At 48.1% G+C, this 22,045-nt stretch overlaps 1 protein-coding gene across 2 annotated transcripts; it reads right to left on the bottom strand.

Moving 5' to 3' along the window:
• Positions 1–2,994: 2,994 nt before the first annotated feature.
• On the bottom strand, positions 2,995–13,755 carry NMRAL1 (NmrA like redox sensor 1). 2 transcript variants are annotated; one of them, XM_066379987.1, is made up of 6 exons: positions 13,491–13,755; positions 13,221–13,294; positions 10,392–10,621; positions 7,168–7,417; positions 4,346–4,536; positions 2,995–3,260 (listed from the first exon to the last, which is right to left on the bottom strand). In XM_066379987.1, the coding sequence occupies exons 2-6, from the start codon at positions 13,258–13,260 to the stop codon at positions 3,081–3,083; spliced, it is 891 nt and encodes a 296-aa protein (XP_066236084.1). In that variant the 5' UTR covers positions 13,261–13,294; positions 13,491–13,755; the 3' UTR covers positions 2,995–3,080. The 2 variants fall into 2 exon arrangements, with proteins under 2 accessions (XP_066236084.1, XP_066236083.1); XM_066379986.1 differs by having other exon boundaries at positions 10,383–10,621; positions 13,491–13,754.
• Positions 13,756–22,045: the final 8,290 nt, after the last annotated feature.

The following is a 22,045-nucleotide window of genomic DNA, read 5'->3' as shown; positions in this document are numbered from 1 at the left end:
GCCATATGCCCAGGTCTCAGCTTGTGGGTGCAGAGCGCCTGCAGCCCGCTGGCAGCTTACCAGAGTTCACTTCTGGTTCCCTCTGGACCTGGGCACAGCAGCTATTCCCAGGCCCTACTGACCGCTGCCACTCCAGGATCTCAGCACAATGAGTGACGGCCCCGAACAGGTGAGTTTCCCACCCTGGGTCCTGGGGGTCATGGGTATCCTCACACAGGGTTGAATGCAGACAACCTCTCATGTTCTCTTGCTGCTGCCTGGGTGGCTTGGAACCCCAAGCTGCGGGGTCTTCTCCCTCCTACACTGCCTTGGAGGCTTGCTGTCCTCTCCTCAGACCTCACAGACTGTCCTGATACCCATTAAAGTAGGCTTCTCTAATTATTATCCTTCTTGTTCTCTGTAGGTCTATGTCAATCTAATTATTTTTTGCATTCTTTATTTTATTTTTATTTTTTTACAGAGACAGAGAGTCAGCGGGATAGACAGGAATGGAGACAGATGAGAAGCATCAATCATTAGTTTTTTGTTGCGCCTTGCGACTTCTTAGTTGTTCATTGATTTTCTCATATGTGCCTTGACTGCCGGCCTTCAGCAGACTGAGTAACCCCTTGCTGGAGCCAGCGACCCTGGGTCCAAGCTGGTGAGCTTTTGCTCAAGCCAGATGAGCCAGCGCTCAAGCTGGCGACCTCGGGGTCTCAAACCTGGGTCCTTCCACATCCCAGTCCAACGCTCTATCCACTGCGCCACCGCCTGGTCAGGCTCTTTGCATTTTTATAACTGGCTCCCCACTAATCTCAAGGCAAGACACATAACTTTTTTGGTTAGCACTGTATTTAGGACCCAGTATACTGGTAAGTTATCAAAGAAATGATTTTATGATTTTTTAAAAATTTATTGACACTTTTTGGAGAGAGAATGGAGAGAGAGGAGAGATAGGAACATCAATCTGTTCCTGTATGTGCTCTGGCTGGGGATAGAACCAGCAACCTCTGTACTTCGGGACAATTCTCTAACCAACCAAGCTATCTGGCTAGGACTAAGAAATGCTTTTTAAATTAATAAAGAAATGGAATGAGGCCCTGGCCGGTTGGCTCAGTGGTAGCATCAGTCTGGCGTGTGGCTGTCCTGGGTTCGATTCCTGGTCAGGGCACATAGAAGTGGCCATCTGCTTCTCCACTCCTTCCTCTTTCTCTCTCTTCCCCTTCTGAAGCCATGGCTCAATGGTTCAAGTGCATCAGCCCAGGGCACTGAGGATGGCTCCTTGGAGCCTCTGCCTCAGGTGCTAAAAATAACTCTGTTGCAAGCATGGCCCCAGATGGGCAGAGAGCATCGGCTTCAGACATGGGTTGCTGGGTGTATCCCGGTCAAGGTGCATGCAGGAGTCTGTCTATCTTCCCTCCTCTCTTGGAAAAAGAAGAAAAAAGAAATGGAATGAATTTGGTAGAACTACTACCCTTTCCATGAGTCTATTGGTACCAAGGGTAGTAAAAAAGGCTGTAATAGAAGTTACACAAATCCACAGAAAATAAGCCTGCCACAGAACCTCAGGCCACTGAACTTCTGGGTGAGTGGCCTGTGTTCTCTGGGCTTCAGTTCTTTTACTCTCAAGTGAGCCTGAGATGGAAGACTGAATCACTTGCCATCTAAATGCCTGGTGGACACCACAAACAAGACAGGCTTGTTACTTCTCGGTTTTACTCCTAACCGTTGCTGTAAGCAACATCACCTTTTCTCTGCAGTGTCCAACTATGGTGACTGGTGGCCACAGATCTGCCACATTCTGTGTTTTTTTCCAACCTGTTTTGAAGATCACGCACATCTTGAGGCTGTACTCTAGGCCAGGCCCCATCCAGAAGGGTGAGGAAAAAGAAGGGGACGTCAGTCTTTTTGCCCCCAATTCAAAGGAAGAATAGGCACTATTGACCTCACTAGCTTTTTTTTTTTTTTTTTTTTTTAATTTAAGTGAGAACAGGAGAGAGAGACAGGAAGGGAGAGAGATGAGAAGCATCAACTCATAGTTGTGGCACTTTAGTTGTTCATTGATTCCTTTCTCATACATCCCTTGGGGGAGCTCCAGCTGAGCTAGTGACCCCTTGCTCAAGCCAATGACACTTGGCTCAAGCCAGAAACCTTGAGCTTCAAGCCAGTAACCTCGGAATTTCAAACCTGGGTCCTCAGCATGCCAGGTCAACGTTCTACCCACCTGGTCAGGCTGACCTCACTAGCTTTCTGGAGATGAAGGGTGTGTGTACAGGGATTTCAAAAGGTGTGGCTCCTGGCTGGCATAGGGAGGCCTTAGTGTCCTGGACTCTTAGTCACGCTCTGAGTGAATTTCAGATGTGGACTAGGATGCTCAGAGCTTCTCCCTGGCTGTGGTCACAGTGGTGTTTCACACCTGTTGAACGAAACTTAAAACTGCACTTAAGCCTGACCAGGCGGTGGCGCAGTGGATAGAGCATCAGACTGAGATGCAGAAGACCCAGGTTCGAGACCCTGAGGTCGCCAGCTTGAATGCGGGCTCATCTGGTTTGAGCAAAAGCCCACCAGCTTGAACCCAAGGTTGCTGGCTCCAGCAAGGGGTTACTCGGTCTGCTAAAGGCCCACGGTCAAGGCACATACGAGAAAGCAATCAATGAACAACTAGGTGTTGCAACGCGCAATGAAAAACTGATGATTGATGCTTCTCATCTCTCTCCGTTCCTGTCTGTCTGTCCCTGTCTATCCCTCTCTCTGATTCACTCTGTCTCTGTAAAAAATAAATAAATAAATAAAATTAAAAAAAAAAAAAAACACTGCACTTAAGTCCCACATGTTGTTACCAAATGCCTTTACCATCCTCACAACCCCTCACTGCAGGGGAAGGCGACTGGGCCCTCCACCACTCAATGCCGCCTGTTGGCATCAGTGTCTAGTAGCCGCCACCCCAGTCCAAGATCCAAAACAAAGCCCCGTTCTTTTGGAAGCCATCTGTGAGAACAATGGCGTTTATTTTAAAAAAAATAGGTTTTTTTGTAACACAAGAAAGAATCGGTGTGATTGTGCGTCCCCTCCCCCTAGATTGGGTTAAGAGGTGGGCGGGGTTACAACCTGGAAAAGTCCCCTTTGTGCTGCTCCAGCCACTGATCCAGTGTCTTAGCCTTAGGGTTGAGTCTCAGGGTCAGTCCAATGTCCCGGTCGGGTTTCAAAGCATAGAAACGGAACATGTTGGCCAGGTCCTGGGCACCAGGGAAGCCAAGTTTCTCGTAGTCCTCAGGGGTTGTCTGGAAGTAGAGTGGGGGAGTCTGCGAGGATCCACCAACATCTCAGCACCCCACTGAAGTGGTGAGGGCTGGGGACACCTCAGTCCCTACCAAGGTCCTTGCTAAGTACATCTGAAATCATTCTAAAAGAGGAAAGTCTGGAAACCACTATTCTAGGTCAATTTAAATCCTGTTCTTTCAAGATCTTGAGATGAAAACTGCTCAGTTCTTTCCAAATCAGAACTCTGCTTACATCATTTTCTTGCTAAAAAACCAAAGGTGTTCCCCTTTCCCAAATGAATTGGACCTGAACTCCACAAACCCCCCACGACCTGCCTCAGGCTTTTCTTTGTTCTGATAGGGACACCTGGCCCCTTAGTGCCAGTTTTCTAGTGTACATCGTGCTAAAGGAAGCTTCTAGGTGTATTCCATTCAATCTTCACAACAACCCAAGCAGGGGACACTATTCACACACCCGTTTTCATGGATAAGGAAACTGAAGCAGAGAGGTCAGGGACCATGCCCCAGGTCACATACTGCTGGGTGTTAAGGGCAGGGACCAGGATCTGAATATGGGGGTCTGCCCCTAAACCCCCACCACTCCTCTGGACCTGGGAGCTCTGTGAGTAATTTTTGTGTTTTAACACCTAGATGTTAACCAGATTTTCTTTAATGAGGCCTTACTTTCATAATGGGAATGACAAGACACAAGAAACTCAGGGGTCTGGACTGGAAGACAGGGTCAGTGGGGGGAGGAGACTGTGGGTTTCCTGTCTATCCGGCCAGGCCAAGTGGGGGCGGCTGTCCCTCTGGCCTCTCCCTCTTCCCTTCCCTCAACTCATATCCCAGAGGAGCCCAGCAGCCCTGCATTTTCACTCTTGGCCTTGGTCCCTAGGGTCCCTCCTCCTGGAACCCCCTCCCCGACTTTATCAACCACCTAAGCCAGAAATTTCACTAGGCAGCCATACTTGGCTCTCAAGAACAGCACAACATGAGTGTTCACAGTTGTGATGAATTCAGATCTACCTTGCCCTAGATCTTCCTTCCTACTACCCACAACGCCCTCCTGGGGAGTTGAAGTGACCTACAGGGGCCAAGGGGCCTACCTTGGCGTCACACACAGCCTTCCCAGTATGCTTGGAGAGCAGGGCAGCGTACTCCTCTGCCGTGTGCTTGCACGTACTGAGTCCAAGGTTCTGGCCGATGTATTCTTCTGGCTTCTTCAGCAGGCTGAGCACCACAGGGCCCAGGTCAGTGACAGACATGCCGTCCATGGGTATGTCACCCATGGGCAAGCCTGGGGGGAGGAGAAGAGGGACGTGCTGGCATGGGACATGTCCTGGAGTGGACAGTGGGCCCTTGGCCAAGGGGTAGAAACTGGTGTTCCCACCAGATAACCAACCGGACACCTGCACAGACCAGCACCTAGCATGACTTGGATATCTCCTAGCGTCTATAGCAGAGCTGAAGCAGCAGTGGAACTGAGTTGGGAAGTGGGAATCAAGTCAAGCTCTGCACCCTTGGCATGTTGTTTAAACTCTCTGAGCTGCCTGACCTGTGGTGGCTCAGTGGATAAAGCGTTGACCTGGAAATACTGAGGTTGCCGGTTCAAAACCTTGGGCTTGCCTGGTCAAGGCACATATGGGAGTTGATGCTTCCAGCTCCCCCCCCCCTTCTCTCTCTCTGTCTCTCCCTCTCCTCTCTAAAATGAATAAATAAAATTTTTTAGGCCCTGGCCGGTTGGCTCAGTGGTAGAGCGTCGGCCTGGCGTGCAGAAGTCCCGGGTTCGATTCCCGGCCAGGGCACACAGGAGAGGCGCCCATCTGTTTCTCCATCCCTCCCCCTCTCCTTCCTCTGTCTCTCTCTTCCCCTCCCACAGCTGAGGCTCCATTGGAGCAAAAGATGGCCCCGGTGCTGGGGATGGCTCCATGGCCTCTGCCCCAGGCGCTAGAGTGGCTCTGGTCGTGACAGAGCGACGCCCCTGAGGGGCAGAGCATCGCCCCCTGGTGGGCAGAGCATCGCCCCCTGGTGGGCGTGCTGGGGTGGATCCCGGTCAGGCGCATGCGGGAGTTTGTCTGACTGTGTCCCCGTTTCCAGCTTCAGAAAAATACAAAAAATAAAAAAAATTTAAAAAAATAAAATAAAAAAATAAACTCTCTGAGCTCTGGTTGCTCTCTTCTTAGAGTGGGGAGAAGAACACTAGACCTGCCCATCCCTTTCAAGGTTGAGATAGGGGGACAAGGGACAGGAAAGGAAGGGACTTCAAAAGGTCTCCTGAGAACAGGCTGGTGCCCATAGGCCCCACTGCTCCTAGGACTCCTGGGTGTACTTAGTCATATTGTGAATTCTGGATGCGGAAGTCTGTGGGTGGGTATTCCAAACAGCAACTCTACTAACAGGAATGCTTGGCTAGCTGAGGCTGGGCCTGGCGCAGAGCAGTGCCTAGCAGGTGCTCGTTCATGTCTGCTGAGTTCATGAGTAAACTACCTGCCAAGCTGTGATTTTGTAGATGGAGAGGTACAGCAGTGTCTAGATGTGGCGCCCAGTGTGCTTGGGCTATGCCATCTTCCTCACCTATAAAAAGGGGTTGCTGGCTTGAGCTCAAAGATCACTGGCTTGAAGCCCAAGGTCACTGGCTTGGACAAGGGGTCACTGACTCAGCTGGAGCCCACCCCCCATCAAGACATGTATAAGAAGCAATCAGTGAACAACTCAAGTGACTCAACTATGAGTTGATGCTTCTCATCTCCCTTCCTCTCTCTCACTAATAAAATAAAATAATTTACCTATTGATTTTGGAGAGAGGAGAGAGAGAGAAAGGTGGGATGGGGAGGTAGGGGAAGAAACGGGAAGCATTAACTCATAGTTGCTTCTAATATGTGCCTTGACCAGGGGTTTCAAACTGGTGACCTCAGCATTCTAGGACAACGCTCCATCCACTGAACCACCACAGGTCAGGCAGCCCCCCCCCCCTTTTTTTAGAGAGACAGAAGGGGAGAGAGATGAGAAGCATCAACTCTTTGTCGTGGCACTTTAGTTGTTCATTGATTGCCTCATGTGTGCCTTGACCAGGGGGCTCCAGCCAAACCAGTGACCCCTTACTGAAGCCAGTGACCTTGGGATCATGTCTGTGATCCAACACTCAAGCCAGCAACCCCACGCTCAAGCTGGCAACCTCGGGGTTTTGAATCTGGGACCTCGATGTCCACCGCCCTGCCACCAGTCAAGCTATAAATAAAATTTTCAAAAGGGGGGCGCGCCACAGCTGCCCATTCAGATCACCCAGGGACCTTGTGGGGATGGAGGTCCAACGCAAGGCGCACAGAGAAGCATCCCCGACTAAAGCTCTGTAAACTGTAAAAGGCCAATACCAAGACAACACTGCTCACTGATGGGCAGAACTTGAGTACGGCCTGCTGAGAGCACACACCCCTCCCCCTCTGGCCTCCTGAGCATTGTGCTCTAATCCACTGGCTGACTGGCAAGACAAAAGTTGTATAAGGTTCTCTCCAAGCCAGAAGCCAGGGCATCTCTAGCTGTTTAGAGACTTGCAAATGGGCATTGAGAGGAAAGTGCTTTCCACTTTCTGAAATCTACAACTGGGTCTCATCTTCCCAAGCCTCTCCTCATTTTTGAAGAGGTGACAGTAACTGCAGTGGTCTCTGTCAAGCTTTCCACCAGACAAAGATTGTATCATCCCATCTCAGGAGATATTCTCATTGCCCCTGGGAAAGTCAGGAGTCAGGGTTATGCTCATTTCACAGAGCAGGAAGCAGAGGCCCAACAAAGTGTTATGCCTTGCTCACAGTCACAGGCCTAATGTGAGCCAGGACTCAGACCCAGAACCATCTGAGGACAAGCCTATGACTTTCTGCGAGACTCATAGGTACACAGTGAGAGCAGGTGCTCAAGGAGGAAGGGTACTCACTCAGCAAGTAGCTCTTTCCATCTGGGGCTTTCTGGGGCAGGAAGTAGGAGAGGAGATTCTCGAAATAGCAGGACAGCCTCACACTGGTCATGGGAACGCCAATATCCCGAAAATATTCCTCCACCTCCCCTTTGCCATCAAAGTGCTTTGCCGTCAGTCTCCCCGCTGTCATCTTCTTAATATTCTCCAGGCCACTGTAGACCACATAGCGAAGGCCCAGACGCTTTGCCAAATCAGCCAGCAGCTTTCCCTGGTGGGCACAAAAGGAGAAACCACAAAGCTAGGCGGGACGATGCCTGTCCCTATTCACGGTTCAGGTCTCCAACCCCAGAGTTGCCACTGTGCCTGATGCTAAGAGACCAGCACCTCTTATCCTTCAGATTAGGCCCCACACGAGGAAAGACCATCTGCTTCTCTCCCTCTCTCTCTCCCTTCTCTCTTCCCCTCTTGCAGCCAGTGGCTCGATTGGTCATTGGTCTGAGCGTAGGCCTCACACAGAGGACAGCTTGGTTGACTGGAGCATCAGCCCTAGCGGGGGGTTGCTGGGAGGATCCCAGTTGGGGTGCACATGAGAGTCTGTCTCACTATCGTCCCTCCTTTTAAAAAGAAATAGCTTTGTCTCATGGTTCTTCTCATAACCCTCCCACCAGCTCCTAGGCTCAATAACCACCTAACTAGCCTGACCGGTGGTGGCGCAGTGTATAGAGCATTGACCTGGATGCTGAGGTCCCAGGTTTGAAACCCTGAGGTCTCTGGCTTGAGTGCAGGTTCGCCAGCTTGAGTGTGGGCTCACCAGCTTGAGTGTGGGATCACCAACATGATCCCAAGGTCAGTGGCTTGGCTGGAGCCTCTCAGTCAAGGCATGTACGGGAAGCAGTCAATGAACAACTAAAGTGGTACAATTATGAGTTGACGCTTCTCGTCTCTCTTCCTCCCAGGTCTCTCCCCCTCCTGTCCTCTCTCTCTCTCTCTCTCAAAAAAAAAAAAAAAAAATTAAATATGTCAATAAATAAAGATAACCACCTAACTAGAGAGAATCTGAGTGGAAAACAGACTGAAAGGAAACAGAAATCATGTGAAAAGCAGCACAGGGACTTTCTGGATTGATAGAAATATATTTTGATCGCACAGGCAGTTATGGGTTTATTTTCTTACTTTTCTCTTTCTTAAGTGAGAAGAGGGGAGATAGTGAGACTGACTCCCGCATGCACCCCAACTGGGATCCACCCAGCAACCCCCATCTGAGGCCAATGTTTGAATCAACCAAGTCATCCTCCGTTCCTGAGGCCAACGCTTGGACCAACCGAGCCATGGGCTGTAGAGGGGAAGAGGACGAGAAGGGGGGGGAGGAGGAGGAGGAGAGAAGCAGACAGTTGCTTCTCTCTCTTTTTTTTTTTTAATTCATTTTAGAGAGGAAAGGGAGAGATAGAGGAGAGACAGAAGGGGGGGAGGAGCTGGAAGCATCAACTCCCTCGACCAGGCAAGCCCAGGGTTTCGAACCGGTGACCTCAGCATTTCCAGGTCAACGCTTTATCCACTGCGCCATCACAGGTCAGGCAGCAGTTGCTTCTCTTATGTGCCCTGACTGGGAATCAAACCCGGGATATCCATACACTGAGCCAACCGGCCAGGGCCAGCTTATTTATTTTCAAATTTTATCAAACTGTACAATTAAAGTATGTGCATTTTAGCCTTGGCCGGTTGGCTCAGTGGTAGAGCATCAGCCTGGCATGCGGGAGTCCCGGGTTCGATTCCTGGCCAGGGCACAAAGGAGAGGCGTCCATCTGCTTCTCCACCCCTCCCCCTCTCCTTCCTCTCTGTCTCTCTCTTTCCCTCCCGCAGCCAGGGCTCCATTGGAGCAAAGTTGGCCCAGGAGCTGAGGATGTCTCTATGGCCTCTGCCTCAGGTGCTAGAATGGCTCTGGTTGCAATGGAGCAACACCCCAGATGGGCAGAGCATCGCCCCCTGGTGGGCATGCCGGGTGGATCCCGGTCGGGCGTGTGCGGGAGTCTGTCTGACTGCCTCCCTGTTTCCAACTTCAGAAAAATGCAAAAGAGGGAAAAGGGGGGAAAAAAAAAGAAAAATACATGCATTTTATTATAAGAAATTATGGATCAGTACAGTTAGCTATTGGATGACAAAGGAGATTAGTGTCTGCCTGGGGCTGGGGGAAGGGAAGAATTGGGAGTGACTGCTTATGGGTACGGGATTCTTTATGGGGTGATGAAAATGTTCTGATATTAAGTAGTGGTAATGACTGTACAACTTTGTGAATATGTTAAAAACCAATGAATTGTGCCTGACCTGTGGTGGCGCAGTGGATAAAGCGTCAACCTGGAAATGCTGAGGTTGCCGGTTCAAAACCCTGGACTTGCCTGGTCAAGGCACATATGGGAGTTGATGCTTCCTGCTCCTCCCCCCCCCTTCTCTATAATAAATAAAATCTTTAAAAAAACAAACAAAACAAAACAAAAAAAAAACAATGAATTGCAACTTTAAAGGATGAATTGCAACCCTGGCTGGATAGCTCAGTTGGTTAAAGGATGAATTTCAGGGTTCATGAATATTAAAAAAAAAAAAATCACTGGATAAGAAAGTATCCTCCTCTTGCCCTGATCAAAATCTAGGAGGGCTAAAAATATAAAAATAAAAGTAAAGAAAATAATAATAAAATAATAATTTTTAAAAACCTAGGAGGACTGCATGGAAGAAGTTGGGAAAGGCCTGCAGTTGTCAGTGGTCCTGGGCAGTGTAGGCCCCACTGGCTAGTTAGAGCTGCCTCCCAGGAACCAACAGGGACCCTAGAACTCTTTTTAAGATGCCCTGCAACTAGCCTGACCAGGCAGTGGCGCAGTGGATAGAGCGTCGGACTGGGATGCGGAGGACCCAGGTTTGAGACCCCAAGGTTGCCAGCTTGAGCGCGGGCTCATCTGGTTTGAGCAAGGCTCACCAGCTTGAGCCCAAGGTCGCTGGCTCGAACAAGGGATCACTCAGTCTGCTGTACCCCACGGTCAAGGCACATATGAGAAAGCAATCAATGAACAACTAAGGAGCCACAACAAAGAATTGATGTTTCTCATCTCTCTCCCTTCCTGTCTGTCTGTCCCTATATGTCCCTCTCTCTGACTCTGTCTCTGTCACAAAAAAAAAAAAAACCCACAAAAAACTGCCCTGCAACTAGTCCTGGTCTCCCTCACCCTCCTTCCTGCTCTCACCTGCTTGACCTCCTGCTCCTGGCTGCAGTTCTCCCAGTAGTTGGTCACGATGAAGGTGGCGTAAGCCCCAGTCAGGGCCCGTTCCATGCTGGCCTCATCATCCTGGTCTCCCTGCATTATTTCTGCACCTTGTAGTCTCAGCTCCTTTGCTGCTTTCTGCCCAGGGTCCCGGGTCACAGCCCGAACACTGAACGTCCCATCTTCCATGAGAGTCCGGGCCACTGAGCCCCCCTGAGCACCTGCAAAGAGTCAAAAAAGATCTACCTGCAGGATTGCATATGCCTGGGAGTCCTGCTAACAGTAAAACCCTAAAGAGAATGCTCCACCATAGCAAGACACCCAAGATACTTTTCACTTGTCGCTCTCATTAAACTGCCTTACACCGGCCTGACAAGGCGGTGGTGCAGATAGAGCATCGGACTGGGATGCGAAGGACCCAGGGTCGAGACCCCGAGGTTGCCAGCTTGAACACGGGCTCATCTGCCTTGAGCAAAAAGCTCACCAGCTTGGACCCAAGGTCGCTGGCTTGAGCAAGGGGTTACTCAGTCTGCTGAAGGCCCGAGGTCAAGGCACATATGACAAAGCAATCAATGAACAACTAAGGTGTCGCAATGAAAAACTGATGATTGATGCTTCTCATCTCTCTCCGTTCCTGTCTGTCTGTCCTTATCTATCCCTCTCTCTGACTCTCTGTCCCTGTATAAAAAATAAATAAATGAATAAATAAACTGCCTTACACCAATTTTAAATGACACCTTTACTGAGATAGAATTCATTTACCATACATGCACACTTTAAAAGTGTATCATGTAATGGCTTTTAGTATATTTAGAATGGTGCAACCACCACCACAGTTAATTTTAGAACATTTTTTTAAAGCAAGAGAGAGACAGACAGGGAGATGAGAAGCATCAACTTGTTGTAGCGGCACTTTAGTTGTTCATTGATTGCTTTTCATACATGCTTTTACCAGGGGGCTCCAGGCAAGCCAGTGACCCCTAGCTCAAGCCAGCAACCTTGGCCTCAAGCCAGAGATCTTGGGATCATGTCGATGATCCCCCACTCAAGCAGGTGCGCCCACAGTCAAGATGGCGAGCCTGCATTTGAGTCCGTGCTCAAGCTGGCAACCTCGGGGTTTCGAACATGAGTCCTCAGCAGTCCTGGTGGATGCTCTATCCACTGCACCACCACGAAAACAAGTCAGGCCAGTGTCTACACATTTCACTTTTTATCCAGTCCCAGAGATTTCCTGGTTTTGATTTCTCCCACCTCCCTAATCTACAACCAGTGAATCTCATGTATCCTCTTCTTTGATTCTGATGGATAAAATAAGTGGTAAAACTGCCATTTTCTGAAGCATTTTTGCAATCTTTTGAGATTTTGCCTGCTGGCAACTGTCATTTTGGCTCATATAAACTAATAAAAATTCTTACACAGCTTTGGTGTTGGCCCAGCGTGTGGACATCCTGGGTTCAATCCCCAGTCAGGGCACACATGAGACATGACCATCTGTTTCTCTTCCCCTCCGTCCCCCATTCTCTCTCTCATCCCTTCTCACAGTCAGTGGCCCGATGGTTCAAGCATGGGCCTGAGTCCTGAGGATAGCTCAGTGGTCCCAGCTCAGCACTCAGGTGCTGAGGATGGCTCCATTGATTCAAGCATTGGACCGAGATTGCTGGGTGGATCGCAGTACGAGTACATGCCAGAGTCTGTCTCCCCTCCTCTCACTAAAAAAATAAATAAAAATAAAAACAATTCGTACAGGTCTGGATGTTTCTTATGTTAACAATGTAACTTACACCTCAATAAAGCTGTAATCTATGAAAAAACTGAAAAATAAAACACTATCATTTAAATATAATTATCTACTTAGACATTTCTATAATGCTCAAGAAACTTGGTGTTGGTCAAATAAGTTTGTAAATATGATATATATGTTTGCTCGCTTATAGATTGCATCGGGTGTGGGGACAGGCTGTAAGCAGGCAGGGCGGTTATAGCCTAAGGCTTAGTTTTAAGACTAAGCTTTTCCCCACACCCTTGACTGATTGCGTGATGTGGGGTGGTGCACTCTCATGAGGAATCCCATTATGCCTCAGATAAGTGACTTTGTATCAGAGACTTCCTTGTTTGTATATTGGATTAAAGGTTTTTATTTATACACTATAAAGTGGGGCAGACCAGTTCCTGAGATTAGCATTAGAGGAGAGAGCAGAGAAAGCAGAGCAGAAAAAGGCCACGTGGAGGAGAGGAGAGGCAGCCAAGAGGGTGGAGTGCTAACGGAGAAGCCAGTTAATGCAGTTTGTGCAGGAGATGAGGAACAGAAGTGAATAAGGCTAGTGAGCTAGAAACCTTTGATCCTAGGAAACTCGGATAAGTCAGTAGCTCTGTGAGCACTGAATGAGTGGGTTTTGGAGTCCAGTGTGTGTGTTTACTTGCCCACCAGGTGCAAGCCCACCATTTATTGGCTCCGTTGTTCATTACCATCTGTCCGAATCTAATGCGAACCTGCATGGGGTCAGGCGGCTGTGATGGTGGCCGTGCCTACTGGCTTTACACTTGGTAACAGCGATGGACAGGGTGGGGGTACAGAGGTGGAAAGGAGATTTAATTTTGGTATGACAGTGCAACCACTTAACTTACTCAAAGAAGTTAATTTCTTAAAGATTCAGGGGCATGTGCACTCAGGTCTTGTCCCCACGGCCCCACACTGGATCAGGGGTTCAAGGTATCTCACCCCTCCCGACCAGGGGGGGGGGGGTTTCCCGGCGTTGGGTGACTCTCTGGCTCAATCAAAGGGCCCTTTGTTTGAGGATCCTCTATTGGGGTTCCGCTTACCTGTGGCTCCAAACACCACCACTAGTTTCTTGTCTGCCATTCGAGCTGGAGTGGGAAATGCTGTCCCAAGAAGCCTGGGAGCAAGGGGAGAGATGAGGGAGGCCCGGTGTGGGCGACAGGGCAAGGGGACCCTGTCCGGAACGAGCCCGCGCGTGCACCGCGTAGGCCTGAGCGGGTGGCGGCCCCACCCTCGGGCCTGACACCCCCTCCCCGGCCCGGCCCTCGGACCCTAGACCCCACCCCCGGGCCCTGCCAGCGTGAGGTCCTCACCGCAGCCTGGGCGGGAAACGCTCTGTATAACGCGACACCCGCTTTGCAGCCGAGTCCACCGCGGAGGAGAGAAAGGAATCCTGCGAGGGGCGCAGACCCCCGGCCGCAGCTTCAGTCCTTTCCTGGCAAAGCCACCTCTTCCGGGCCGCCCGGTGTGAAGGGACCCACCTCTTCCGGGCCGCCCTGTGTGAAGGGACCCCAGGCCGCGCCGCTTCCGAAACCCACGCTGTCCCAGTTCTGATTTCGCGCGGAGCTGACCCGCCTCCCCCTCCCGCGGACACAGATGGTTCCTCCTGGTTCCCGCGAGAGTCCGAGGATATTCTGGACTCACCTCCCTCCCAAAACCACCTCTTTATCCTCCGAGAACATCTGAACCTGTAGGGGTGGGGTGTCACCTAAAGATAATTAAATCTATCTCTGTGAGTCTTAACCCACTTAGGGCCTGAGTTCTTTCTTATATGCCCGACTCGCTGTTGAAGTTGCTGCTACTTGCACAGATTTGAATTCTTTTTAACAGAAAAGTCAGATGTCTGTGTGGTCAACTAAAACTCAAAATTGCCCCTCTCACTCTTCTTCTGAAAGGTTCTTCGGACTGGATGAGAACATTTGTTTTTCCATTCATTCCAAAATATGTATGGATTTGGCTATGGGTGAGTGGTCAAGGCAGTGGCCAGAAGATCTCCGGGGTGATTCTGGGCAGGTTCAAGCCCTGCTTAGGGTGTGATGACCTGTTATTGCCACAGGAGCTTGATACTCATCTAAATGATGTCAAACTAAGAAACATTGATAACAAAATATGTATAGATTCATCCCAGAATGTCAGCTTCGGGACAGTAGGCACTTGTCTTTCTGTTTACTGCTGAATTTCCAGAACCTACAATAGTACCTGGCACAAAGTAGGATGACTGACTAGTTGTCTAAACATCTGCTAGATGCTAGACTTACAGGGAACTCTAACTAAAACCAAGGTGGTTTTCCTTAATCTAGCAGTGGAGATACGCTACATGGGAATGTATATTTTATGTAAAATACTGGTCTTTATAATAAGGTGCATATATTTAGCCTGACCAGGCAGTGGTGCAGTGGATAGTGTCAGCCTGGGATGCTGAGGCCCCAGGTTCAAAACCCTGAGGTCTCCGGCCTGAGTGTGGGCTCACCAGCTTGAGTGTGGGATCACCAGTTTGAGCATGGGATCATAGACATGAGCCCATGGTCGTTGGCTTGAGCCCAAGGTCGCTGTCTTGAGCAAGGGGTCACTGGTTCCACTGGAGCCTCCCCAGTCAAGGCACATATGAAAACGCAATCAATGCACAACTAAAGTGCCACAACAAGTTAATGCTTCTTATCTCTCTCCCTTCCTATCAGTCTGTAAATATGTCTGTAAAGCCAGTAAGCACGGCCAGGGCCACTATCACAGCAGCTTCCTGGCCCATGCAGGTTCGCATTGGATTCGGACAGTCGGTAAAGAAACAGCGGAGCCAAAAACTGATGGGCCATAGTCTTTAATTCTAGCTTGCACCCAGCGGGCAAGTAAAAATACACACTGGGCTCCAAAACTCACTCACATTCAGTGCTCACAAAGCCACTGACTTATCCGAGTTTCCTAGAATCAAAGGTTTCTAGCTCACCAGCCTTATTCTCCTCAGTTCCCCATCTCCTTCCTTATCCCAGATACAAACTCTACACAAACTGGTATCTCACTCAGCACTCCGCCATCTTGGCTGCTTTTCCTGGCCTCCTCCACGTGGCCTCCTTCCGCTGCTGGCTCTACTCTCTCTGCTCTCTCATGCTATTCTCAGGAACCAAGAGCGCCAGCTCTCGTTCTGCCTCCATTTTATATTGTAGCTTCACAACCTCTAATCCAATATACAAAATAGGGAAGTCTCTAATACAAAATCATTTCTCTGAGGCATGATTGGATTGTACCACCCCACATCAAAAAGGGTGGGAAAGGCTTAATCCCAAAACCAAGCCCCAGGCTACAAGGATTCTCAACACACATTAATATCACCTGGGCAACGGCCTCCATCTTTAATAAAGTGAGCATAATACATTTTATCTGCCCAACAATGTCTCTTGCTAAAAAAACCACACACAAAAATATTTATTTTAATACACACTTATGTTTACTTCATTTATAAATGAAGATATCAACTGTTGGTCAAATAAATTTGTAAATATGATATATTTGTTTGCTTGCTTATAGTTTGTATTGGGTGTGGGGGACAGGCTGTAAGCAGGCTGAGTCGTTATAGCCTAAGGCTTAGTTTTAAGACTAAGCTTTTCCCCACACCCTTGACTGATTGCGTGATGTGGGGTGGTGCACTCTCATGAGGAATCCTATTATGCCTCAGATAAGTGACTTTGTATCAGAGACTTCCTTGTTTGTATATTGGATTAAAGGTTTTGATTTATACACTATAAAGTGGGGCAGACCGAGAGCTTTGCTCTCTCTTAGTTCCTGAGATTAGCATTAGAGGAGAGAGCAGAAAAAGGAAAGCAGAGAAAGGCCACGTGGAGGAGAGGAGAAGCAGCCAAGATGGTGGAGTACTGAGGGAGAAGCCAGTTATGCTTTGCCTCTCCTCAGAATGTAAAGTTTGCCTGGAATAATTTATCCCTATCCCTTAAGTAGGGTAATCCCTACTCATTCCTTAAGACCACAAAATCATCATTCCCTCCAGGAAGCCATCTCTGGCCCCTAGGGTAGGTACTACTCCTATTCCACTTCCATGTCTTTCGCACTGGCCAAAACTGTCCTCTCATATTGATGGAGGACTTCCTGAGAGCTGACCCCATGTCTTGTTTGTGCCTGTATCATTTTTTCTAGACACAATGTCCAGCACTCAGTAGGAACTCAAGTGCATATTTTTCTGATGAGGTTATTCTTTAATTGCATGGCGTTAAACCACACAAAACCCAATGTTCTGAGGTCTCTACTTTACGGAGATAAATCCAGACAAGAAGGCTCACCGTGGGACCAACTGCATAATTTTCAAGACCTGGTACAAAATGAAAATGTGTGTGATTACCAGTTGAGAACAAGGGTCTCCTTGTTCAAAATTACCAAGCATTTCAAGACAGTGAAAGCTCAACATTAAAACAAGTGTGGGGGCCCTGGCCGGTTGGCTCAGTGGTAGAACGTCGGCCTGGTGTGAAGACGTCCCGGATTCGATTCCCGGCCACGGCACACAGGAGAAGCGCCCATCTGCTTCTCCACCCCTCCCCCTCTCCTTCCTCTCTGTCTCTCTCTTCCCCTCCCGCAGCGAGGCTCCATTGGAGCAAAGATGGTCCGGGCGCTGGGGATGGCTCCTTGGCCTCTGCCCCAGGCGCTAGAGTGGCTCTGGTCTCGACAGAGCAACACCCCGGAGGGGCAGAGCATCGCCCCCTGGTGGGCAGAGCGTGACCCCTGGTGGGCGCGCCAGGTGGATCCCGGTCGGGCGCATGCGGGAGTCTGTCCGACTGTCTCTCCCCGTTTCCAGCTTCAGAAAAATACAAAAAAAAAACAAAAAACCAAGTGTGGGGTCTTTCTAAGCATTGAGCACCATGTAACTGTTTGGATCACAAGCCCATAAAACTGGCCCTGGTGCGCAGGTTTAATTGAGAATAGCATCCCAGAGCCACTTTGGGACGCAAGCAACTCCAGTGCCTTTTTTTTTTTCTCTGAAGTTGGAAACGGGGAGGCAGCTAGACAGACTCCCGCAAGCGCCTGCCCAGGATCCACCCGGCACGCCCACCAGGGAGCGATGCTCTGCCCATCTGGGGATTCACTGTGTTGCAACCAGAGCCATTCTAGCGCCTGAGGCAGAGACCACAGAGCAATCCTCAGCACCCGGGCCAACTTTGCTCCAATGGAACCTTGGCTGTGGGAGGGGAAGAGAGAGACAGAGAGGAAGGAGAGGGGGAGGGGTGGAGAAGCAGATGGGCGCTTCTCCTATGTACCCTGACCAGGAATCGAGCCCAGGACTCTTGGGCCGATGCTCTACCACTAAGCCAACCGGCCAGGGCCTCCAGTGCCTTTTGGCCTTGCTGAATCTGCAGGTAATATGTGGCAGGGAATGGTATCTTTGCCATGGGTGTTGTAAAGTAGCATTCCGTGTGTTTACATCGAGACATCAAGACAGGGCCTGACCTGTGGTGGCGCAGTGGATAAAGCATCGACCTGGAAATGCTGAGGTCGCCAGTTCGAAACTCTGGGCTTGCCTGGTCAAGACACATATGGGAGTTGATGCTTCCTGCTCCTCCCCCACTTCTCTCTCTGTCTCCTCTCTCTCTCTCTCCCTCTCTCTCTCCTTTCTAAAATGAATAAATAAAATTAAAAAAAAAAAAAAAGACAGGATACAGAAGTATTTTTAAGAGGAGATTTATTGATTAAACCGGCTGCAAATGATGTACATGGGGTATACCTGACCCAAATCATGCAGTCCCGAATATAGCTCAGAGGCTGGTTATATACCCTTGACCACATACAGGTTGGGGGAAAGGGGGGGGGGAGCATGACAAAGTCACTAACAAGCTTATAACATTTGTCTAGAGCAGGGGTAGTCAACCTTTTTATACCTACCACCCACTTTTGTATCTCTTGGTAGTAAAATTTTCTAACCGTCTACCAGTTCCACAGTAATGATGATTTATTAAGTAGGGAATTAACTTTAACTTTATAAAATTTATAAAGCAGCCTGACCAGGCAGTGGCGCAGTGGATAGAGCATCAGACTGGAATGCGGAAGGACCCAGGTTCGAGACCCCGAGGTTGCCAGTTTGAGTGCAGGCTCATCTGGCTTGAACAAAAAAAAAAAAAAAAAAAAAAAAGCTCGCCAGCTTGAACCCAAGGTCGCTGGCTCGAGCAAGGGGTTATTTGGTCTGCTGAAGGCCCGCGGTCAAAGCACATATGAGAAAGCAATCAATGAACAACTAAGGTGTCGCAATGCGCAACGAAAAACTAATGATTGATGCTTCTCATGTCTCTGTTCCTGTCTGTCTGTCCCTGTCTATCCCTCACTCTGACTCTCTCTCTGTCTCTGTAAAATAAAATAAAATAAAATAAAATAAAATAAAATAAAATAAAATAAAATAACCTTTCTAAACAAAAAAGATAATGTTAAAAATATAAAACAGCCTGACCAGGCAGTGGCGCAGTGGATAAAGTGTTGGACTGGGATGCCGAGGACCCAGGTTCGAGACCCCGAGGTCGCCAGCTTGAGCGTGGGCTCATCTGGTTTGAGCAAAAGTTCACCAGCTTGGACCCAAGGTCTCTGGCTCGAGCAAGGGGTTACTTGGTCTGCTGAAGGCCCGTGATCAAGGCATATATGAGAAAGCAATCAATGAACAACTAAGGTATCGCAATGCTCAACGAGAAAAAAAAACTAATGATTGATGCTTCTTATCTCTCCGTTCCTGTCTGTCTATCCCTGTCTATCCCTTTCTCTATAAAATATATATATAAACAGCCTGACCTGTGGTGCCGCAGTGGATAAAGCGTTGACCTGGAACACTGACGTCACCGGTTCAAAACCCTGGGCTTGCCTGGTCAAGGCATATATGGGAGTTGATGCTTCCTGCTCCTCCCCCTTTCTCTCTCTCTCTCTCTCTCTCTCCTCTCTCTCTCATTCTAACTCTCTCTCCTCTCTAAAATGAATAAATAAATAAAAAATTTAAAAAAATATATAAAACATTCTCATGTATTACAATCCATTCATTTCCTACCATTCATGTTCATGGTTGTGGGTAACTGGAGCCAATCACAGCTGTCCTCCGGGATAACACCAAATTTTTATTGGATAATGCCTAACGTACATGGGTCGTTGTATGGCTCTCATGGAATTACATTTTAAAATATGTGGCTTCTCAGCCAAAAAGGTTCCCGACCCCTGGTGTAGGGTATGTAAATATTGTCTCTTATAGAAAGGGAAAGGAAGTTCTTTAGATAACCTTTATTCTATAAACTAAATGACCCAGTCGTCCTTGCAAGCCAGAAAGCTTCTGCATTCTTCTCCCTCCATTCTCTAAAGAAGGGATGGTGCAAGAAGCCTGACTTTTCCTCCAAAAAATAATATTAATATTCTTTGGTACCTTACCACATGGGCTTCTGGTAGGGGAGCTGTTGGAAGTGGGCAGACATAGTAGTAGCCTGGGCAAAGGTGTTATCTCTTGAAACCCACCCACCTTGGGGTTCCTTGAGATATGAATGAAGAGATTTATATGCTCAGCTGTGAGTCAGCACTTTCTGTGGAAATTTATATCTGAAAAGGACTTCCTACAAAATGCTTGCCAGTTCACCCAGCCCAATGACATATACTAATAATAGCAGTGGGAGGAACCCTTCTGAGCTCCTGCTGATAGTGTTATGGACCGAAATGCGAGTAATTATTGATCAGAGCCCAAATGGATTATAAATTTAACAAGCCTTTATTAACCAGCTGGCAACTGCTAGCAGAGAAACAGCTAACAGCCCCAAGCCTAGGGAGAGAGCAGTATTTAAGGGGATAAATCACAAAGTCATAGCTATTACAATACATATGCACCAACATTCTCAACATTTCGGTAGAAAGCATTCTTTGTTCTAAAGCTGATTACAGTTCTTCCTGTAAGTACTGCAAAGCTAAAAGCATATCCTGCTTCTGTAGGCAAGATTTAAGTCAAGATATCTAACTAGTTGGGCTTGTAAAAATTTTCTACTCAAAACTACTGCCATAGGCTGAGGAGCCCTGAGGAGCCACTGCGCCACCTCACCCGCAGGTGTTGTACCAAAAGCTACAGAATCAATATTAATATTTTAAGAGGCTTAAAGAACATTTTATTAATTTGGGTTAAGGTGTGCAGAGAAATTTTGTGAATGATCTCTGTACTGTGTGATTGGCATAAAACCAGGATGGCCCTTGACATTGTATTGTAAATGCAAAGGGAAGGAAAACATGGATTTCCTGACATTCCACCACACCTGTGGGGAAAGGGGTGAATGGCTAGCCAGGTGCAGGAAGAGAAAAGCCAAAATAAACCTTTTCTTATAGTAATGAGCCATTTGAGGGCATTTGTCCCCACAGAAATTACCTCTCCCATGTGAATGCATGTAGTTAATGTGTATGACTCTGGACAAAGAGATGGCAGATAAACATTAGAAAATATAGGGCCTGACCAGGTGGTGGCGCAGTGGATAGAGCGTCGGACTGGGATGTGGAAGGACCCAGGTTCGAGACCCTGAGGTCGCCAGCTTGAGCACGGGCTCATCTAGCTTGAGCAAAGAGCTCACCAGCTTGGGCCCAAGGTCGCTGGCTCCAGCAGGGGGTTACTCGATCTGCTGAAGGCCTGTGGTCAAGGCACATGTGAGAAAGCAATCAATGAACAACTAAGAAGTCGCAATGCGCAACGAGAAACTGATGATTGATGCTTCTCATCTCTCTCCGTTCCTGTCTGTCTGTCCCTGTCTATCTCTGCCTCTGTAAAAAAAAAAAAAAAAAAAAAAAAAAAAAAAAGAAAATATAGGAATGTCTTTTAATATGTAAAGAGACATCTTTCTATCGTTGTGTTGACTTGTAAATTTTGTTTTCTCCAAAATGATGTATGGCTTGCAAGTTGAACATGGTCCAATCATATTAAAGGGTATATGACTATAACCAATAGTGGTAAAGGGCACCTAATTGCAATTTTTGCTTCTGTACTTCCTGCTTGCAAAACTATAAAAACTAGATAGAACAAAGGGTGGCGTGCTCTCCCTCAGATTTCTGTTGGAGTTGCCTCCGCTTGGCCAAGCTAGACAATAAAGCTTTGGTGTGGAATTGACGGATTTTGTTCATGTCTTCAATGTTTCAAGTCCCTCCGGATTAGGTTTAAGAAGGCAAGCTCCGGTCAATGCTTAATTTCCTTGTACAGACTATTGGGGATTTTCTACTCTGAGCAGCTACTAAAAGCAAGTTTAAAGTTTCTCTTTATGTCCAACTCTCTATACACAATACTGGGGTCCCATATACAATACTAGGCCCCTATCACAATAGGGGAGCCCAAAAGTGAGAAATTTGGCTTCAGTAATAAGCAGCCTTTTAGTTGTAATGAATAGGAGATATGTGAGGGTTAGGAAATAGACTGCTCACAAAAATTAGGGGATATATTCCAAATGACTGTGAAGTGATAAAAAAAAGCATTTTATTTTTTTTATTCAACAAGAACATCAGAAAAGCAAACAAGTCAAAGAAAATTGTTCAATTATGCAAATGAGATTCAAAACTAACTTTTATTTCATTGGTGAAAATGTACTATACAAAAGGCTGAAAGTACTGGAGTATCTGCATGTTATCTGATCCCCTAATTTTTGTGAGCAGTATAGTTAATCTGCTTGCCAGTCTCTCTCCTTTTTTTTTTTTTTTTTTGTATTTTTCTAAGGTGAGAATCAGGGAGGCAGAGAGACAGACTCCCACATGCGCCTAACTGGAATTCACCTGGCATGCCCACTAGGGGACAATGCTCTGCCCATCTGGGGCGTTTTTCCATTGCAACCAGAGCCATTCTAGCACCTGAGGCAGAGGCCATGGAGCCATCCTCAGCACCCGGGCCAAATTTGCTCAA

Source organism: Saccopteryx leptura, chromosome 4, assembly GCF_036850995.1.
Source record: "Saccopteryx leptura isolate mSacLep1 chromosome 4, mSacLep1_pri_phased_curated, whole genome shotgun sequence".
Classification (NCBI taxonomy): Eukaryota; Metazoa; Chordata; class Mammalia; order Chiroptera; family Emballonuridae; genus Saccopteryx; species Saccopteryx leptura.
The sequence above is the reverse complement of the archived record's forward strand: the minus strand, read 5'-3'. Positions and strand labels throughout refer to the sequence as shown.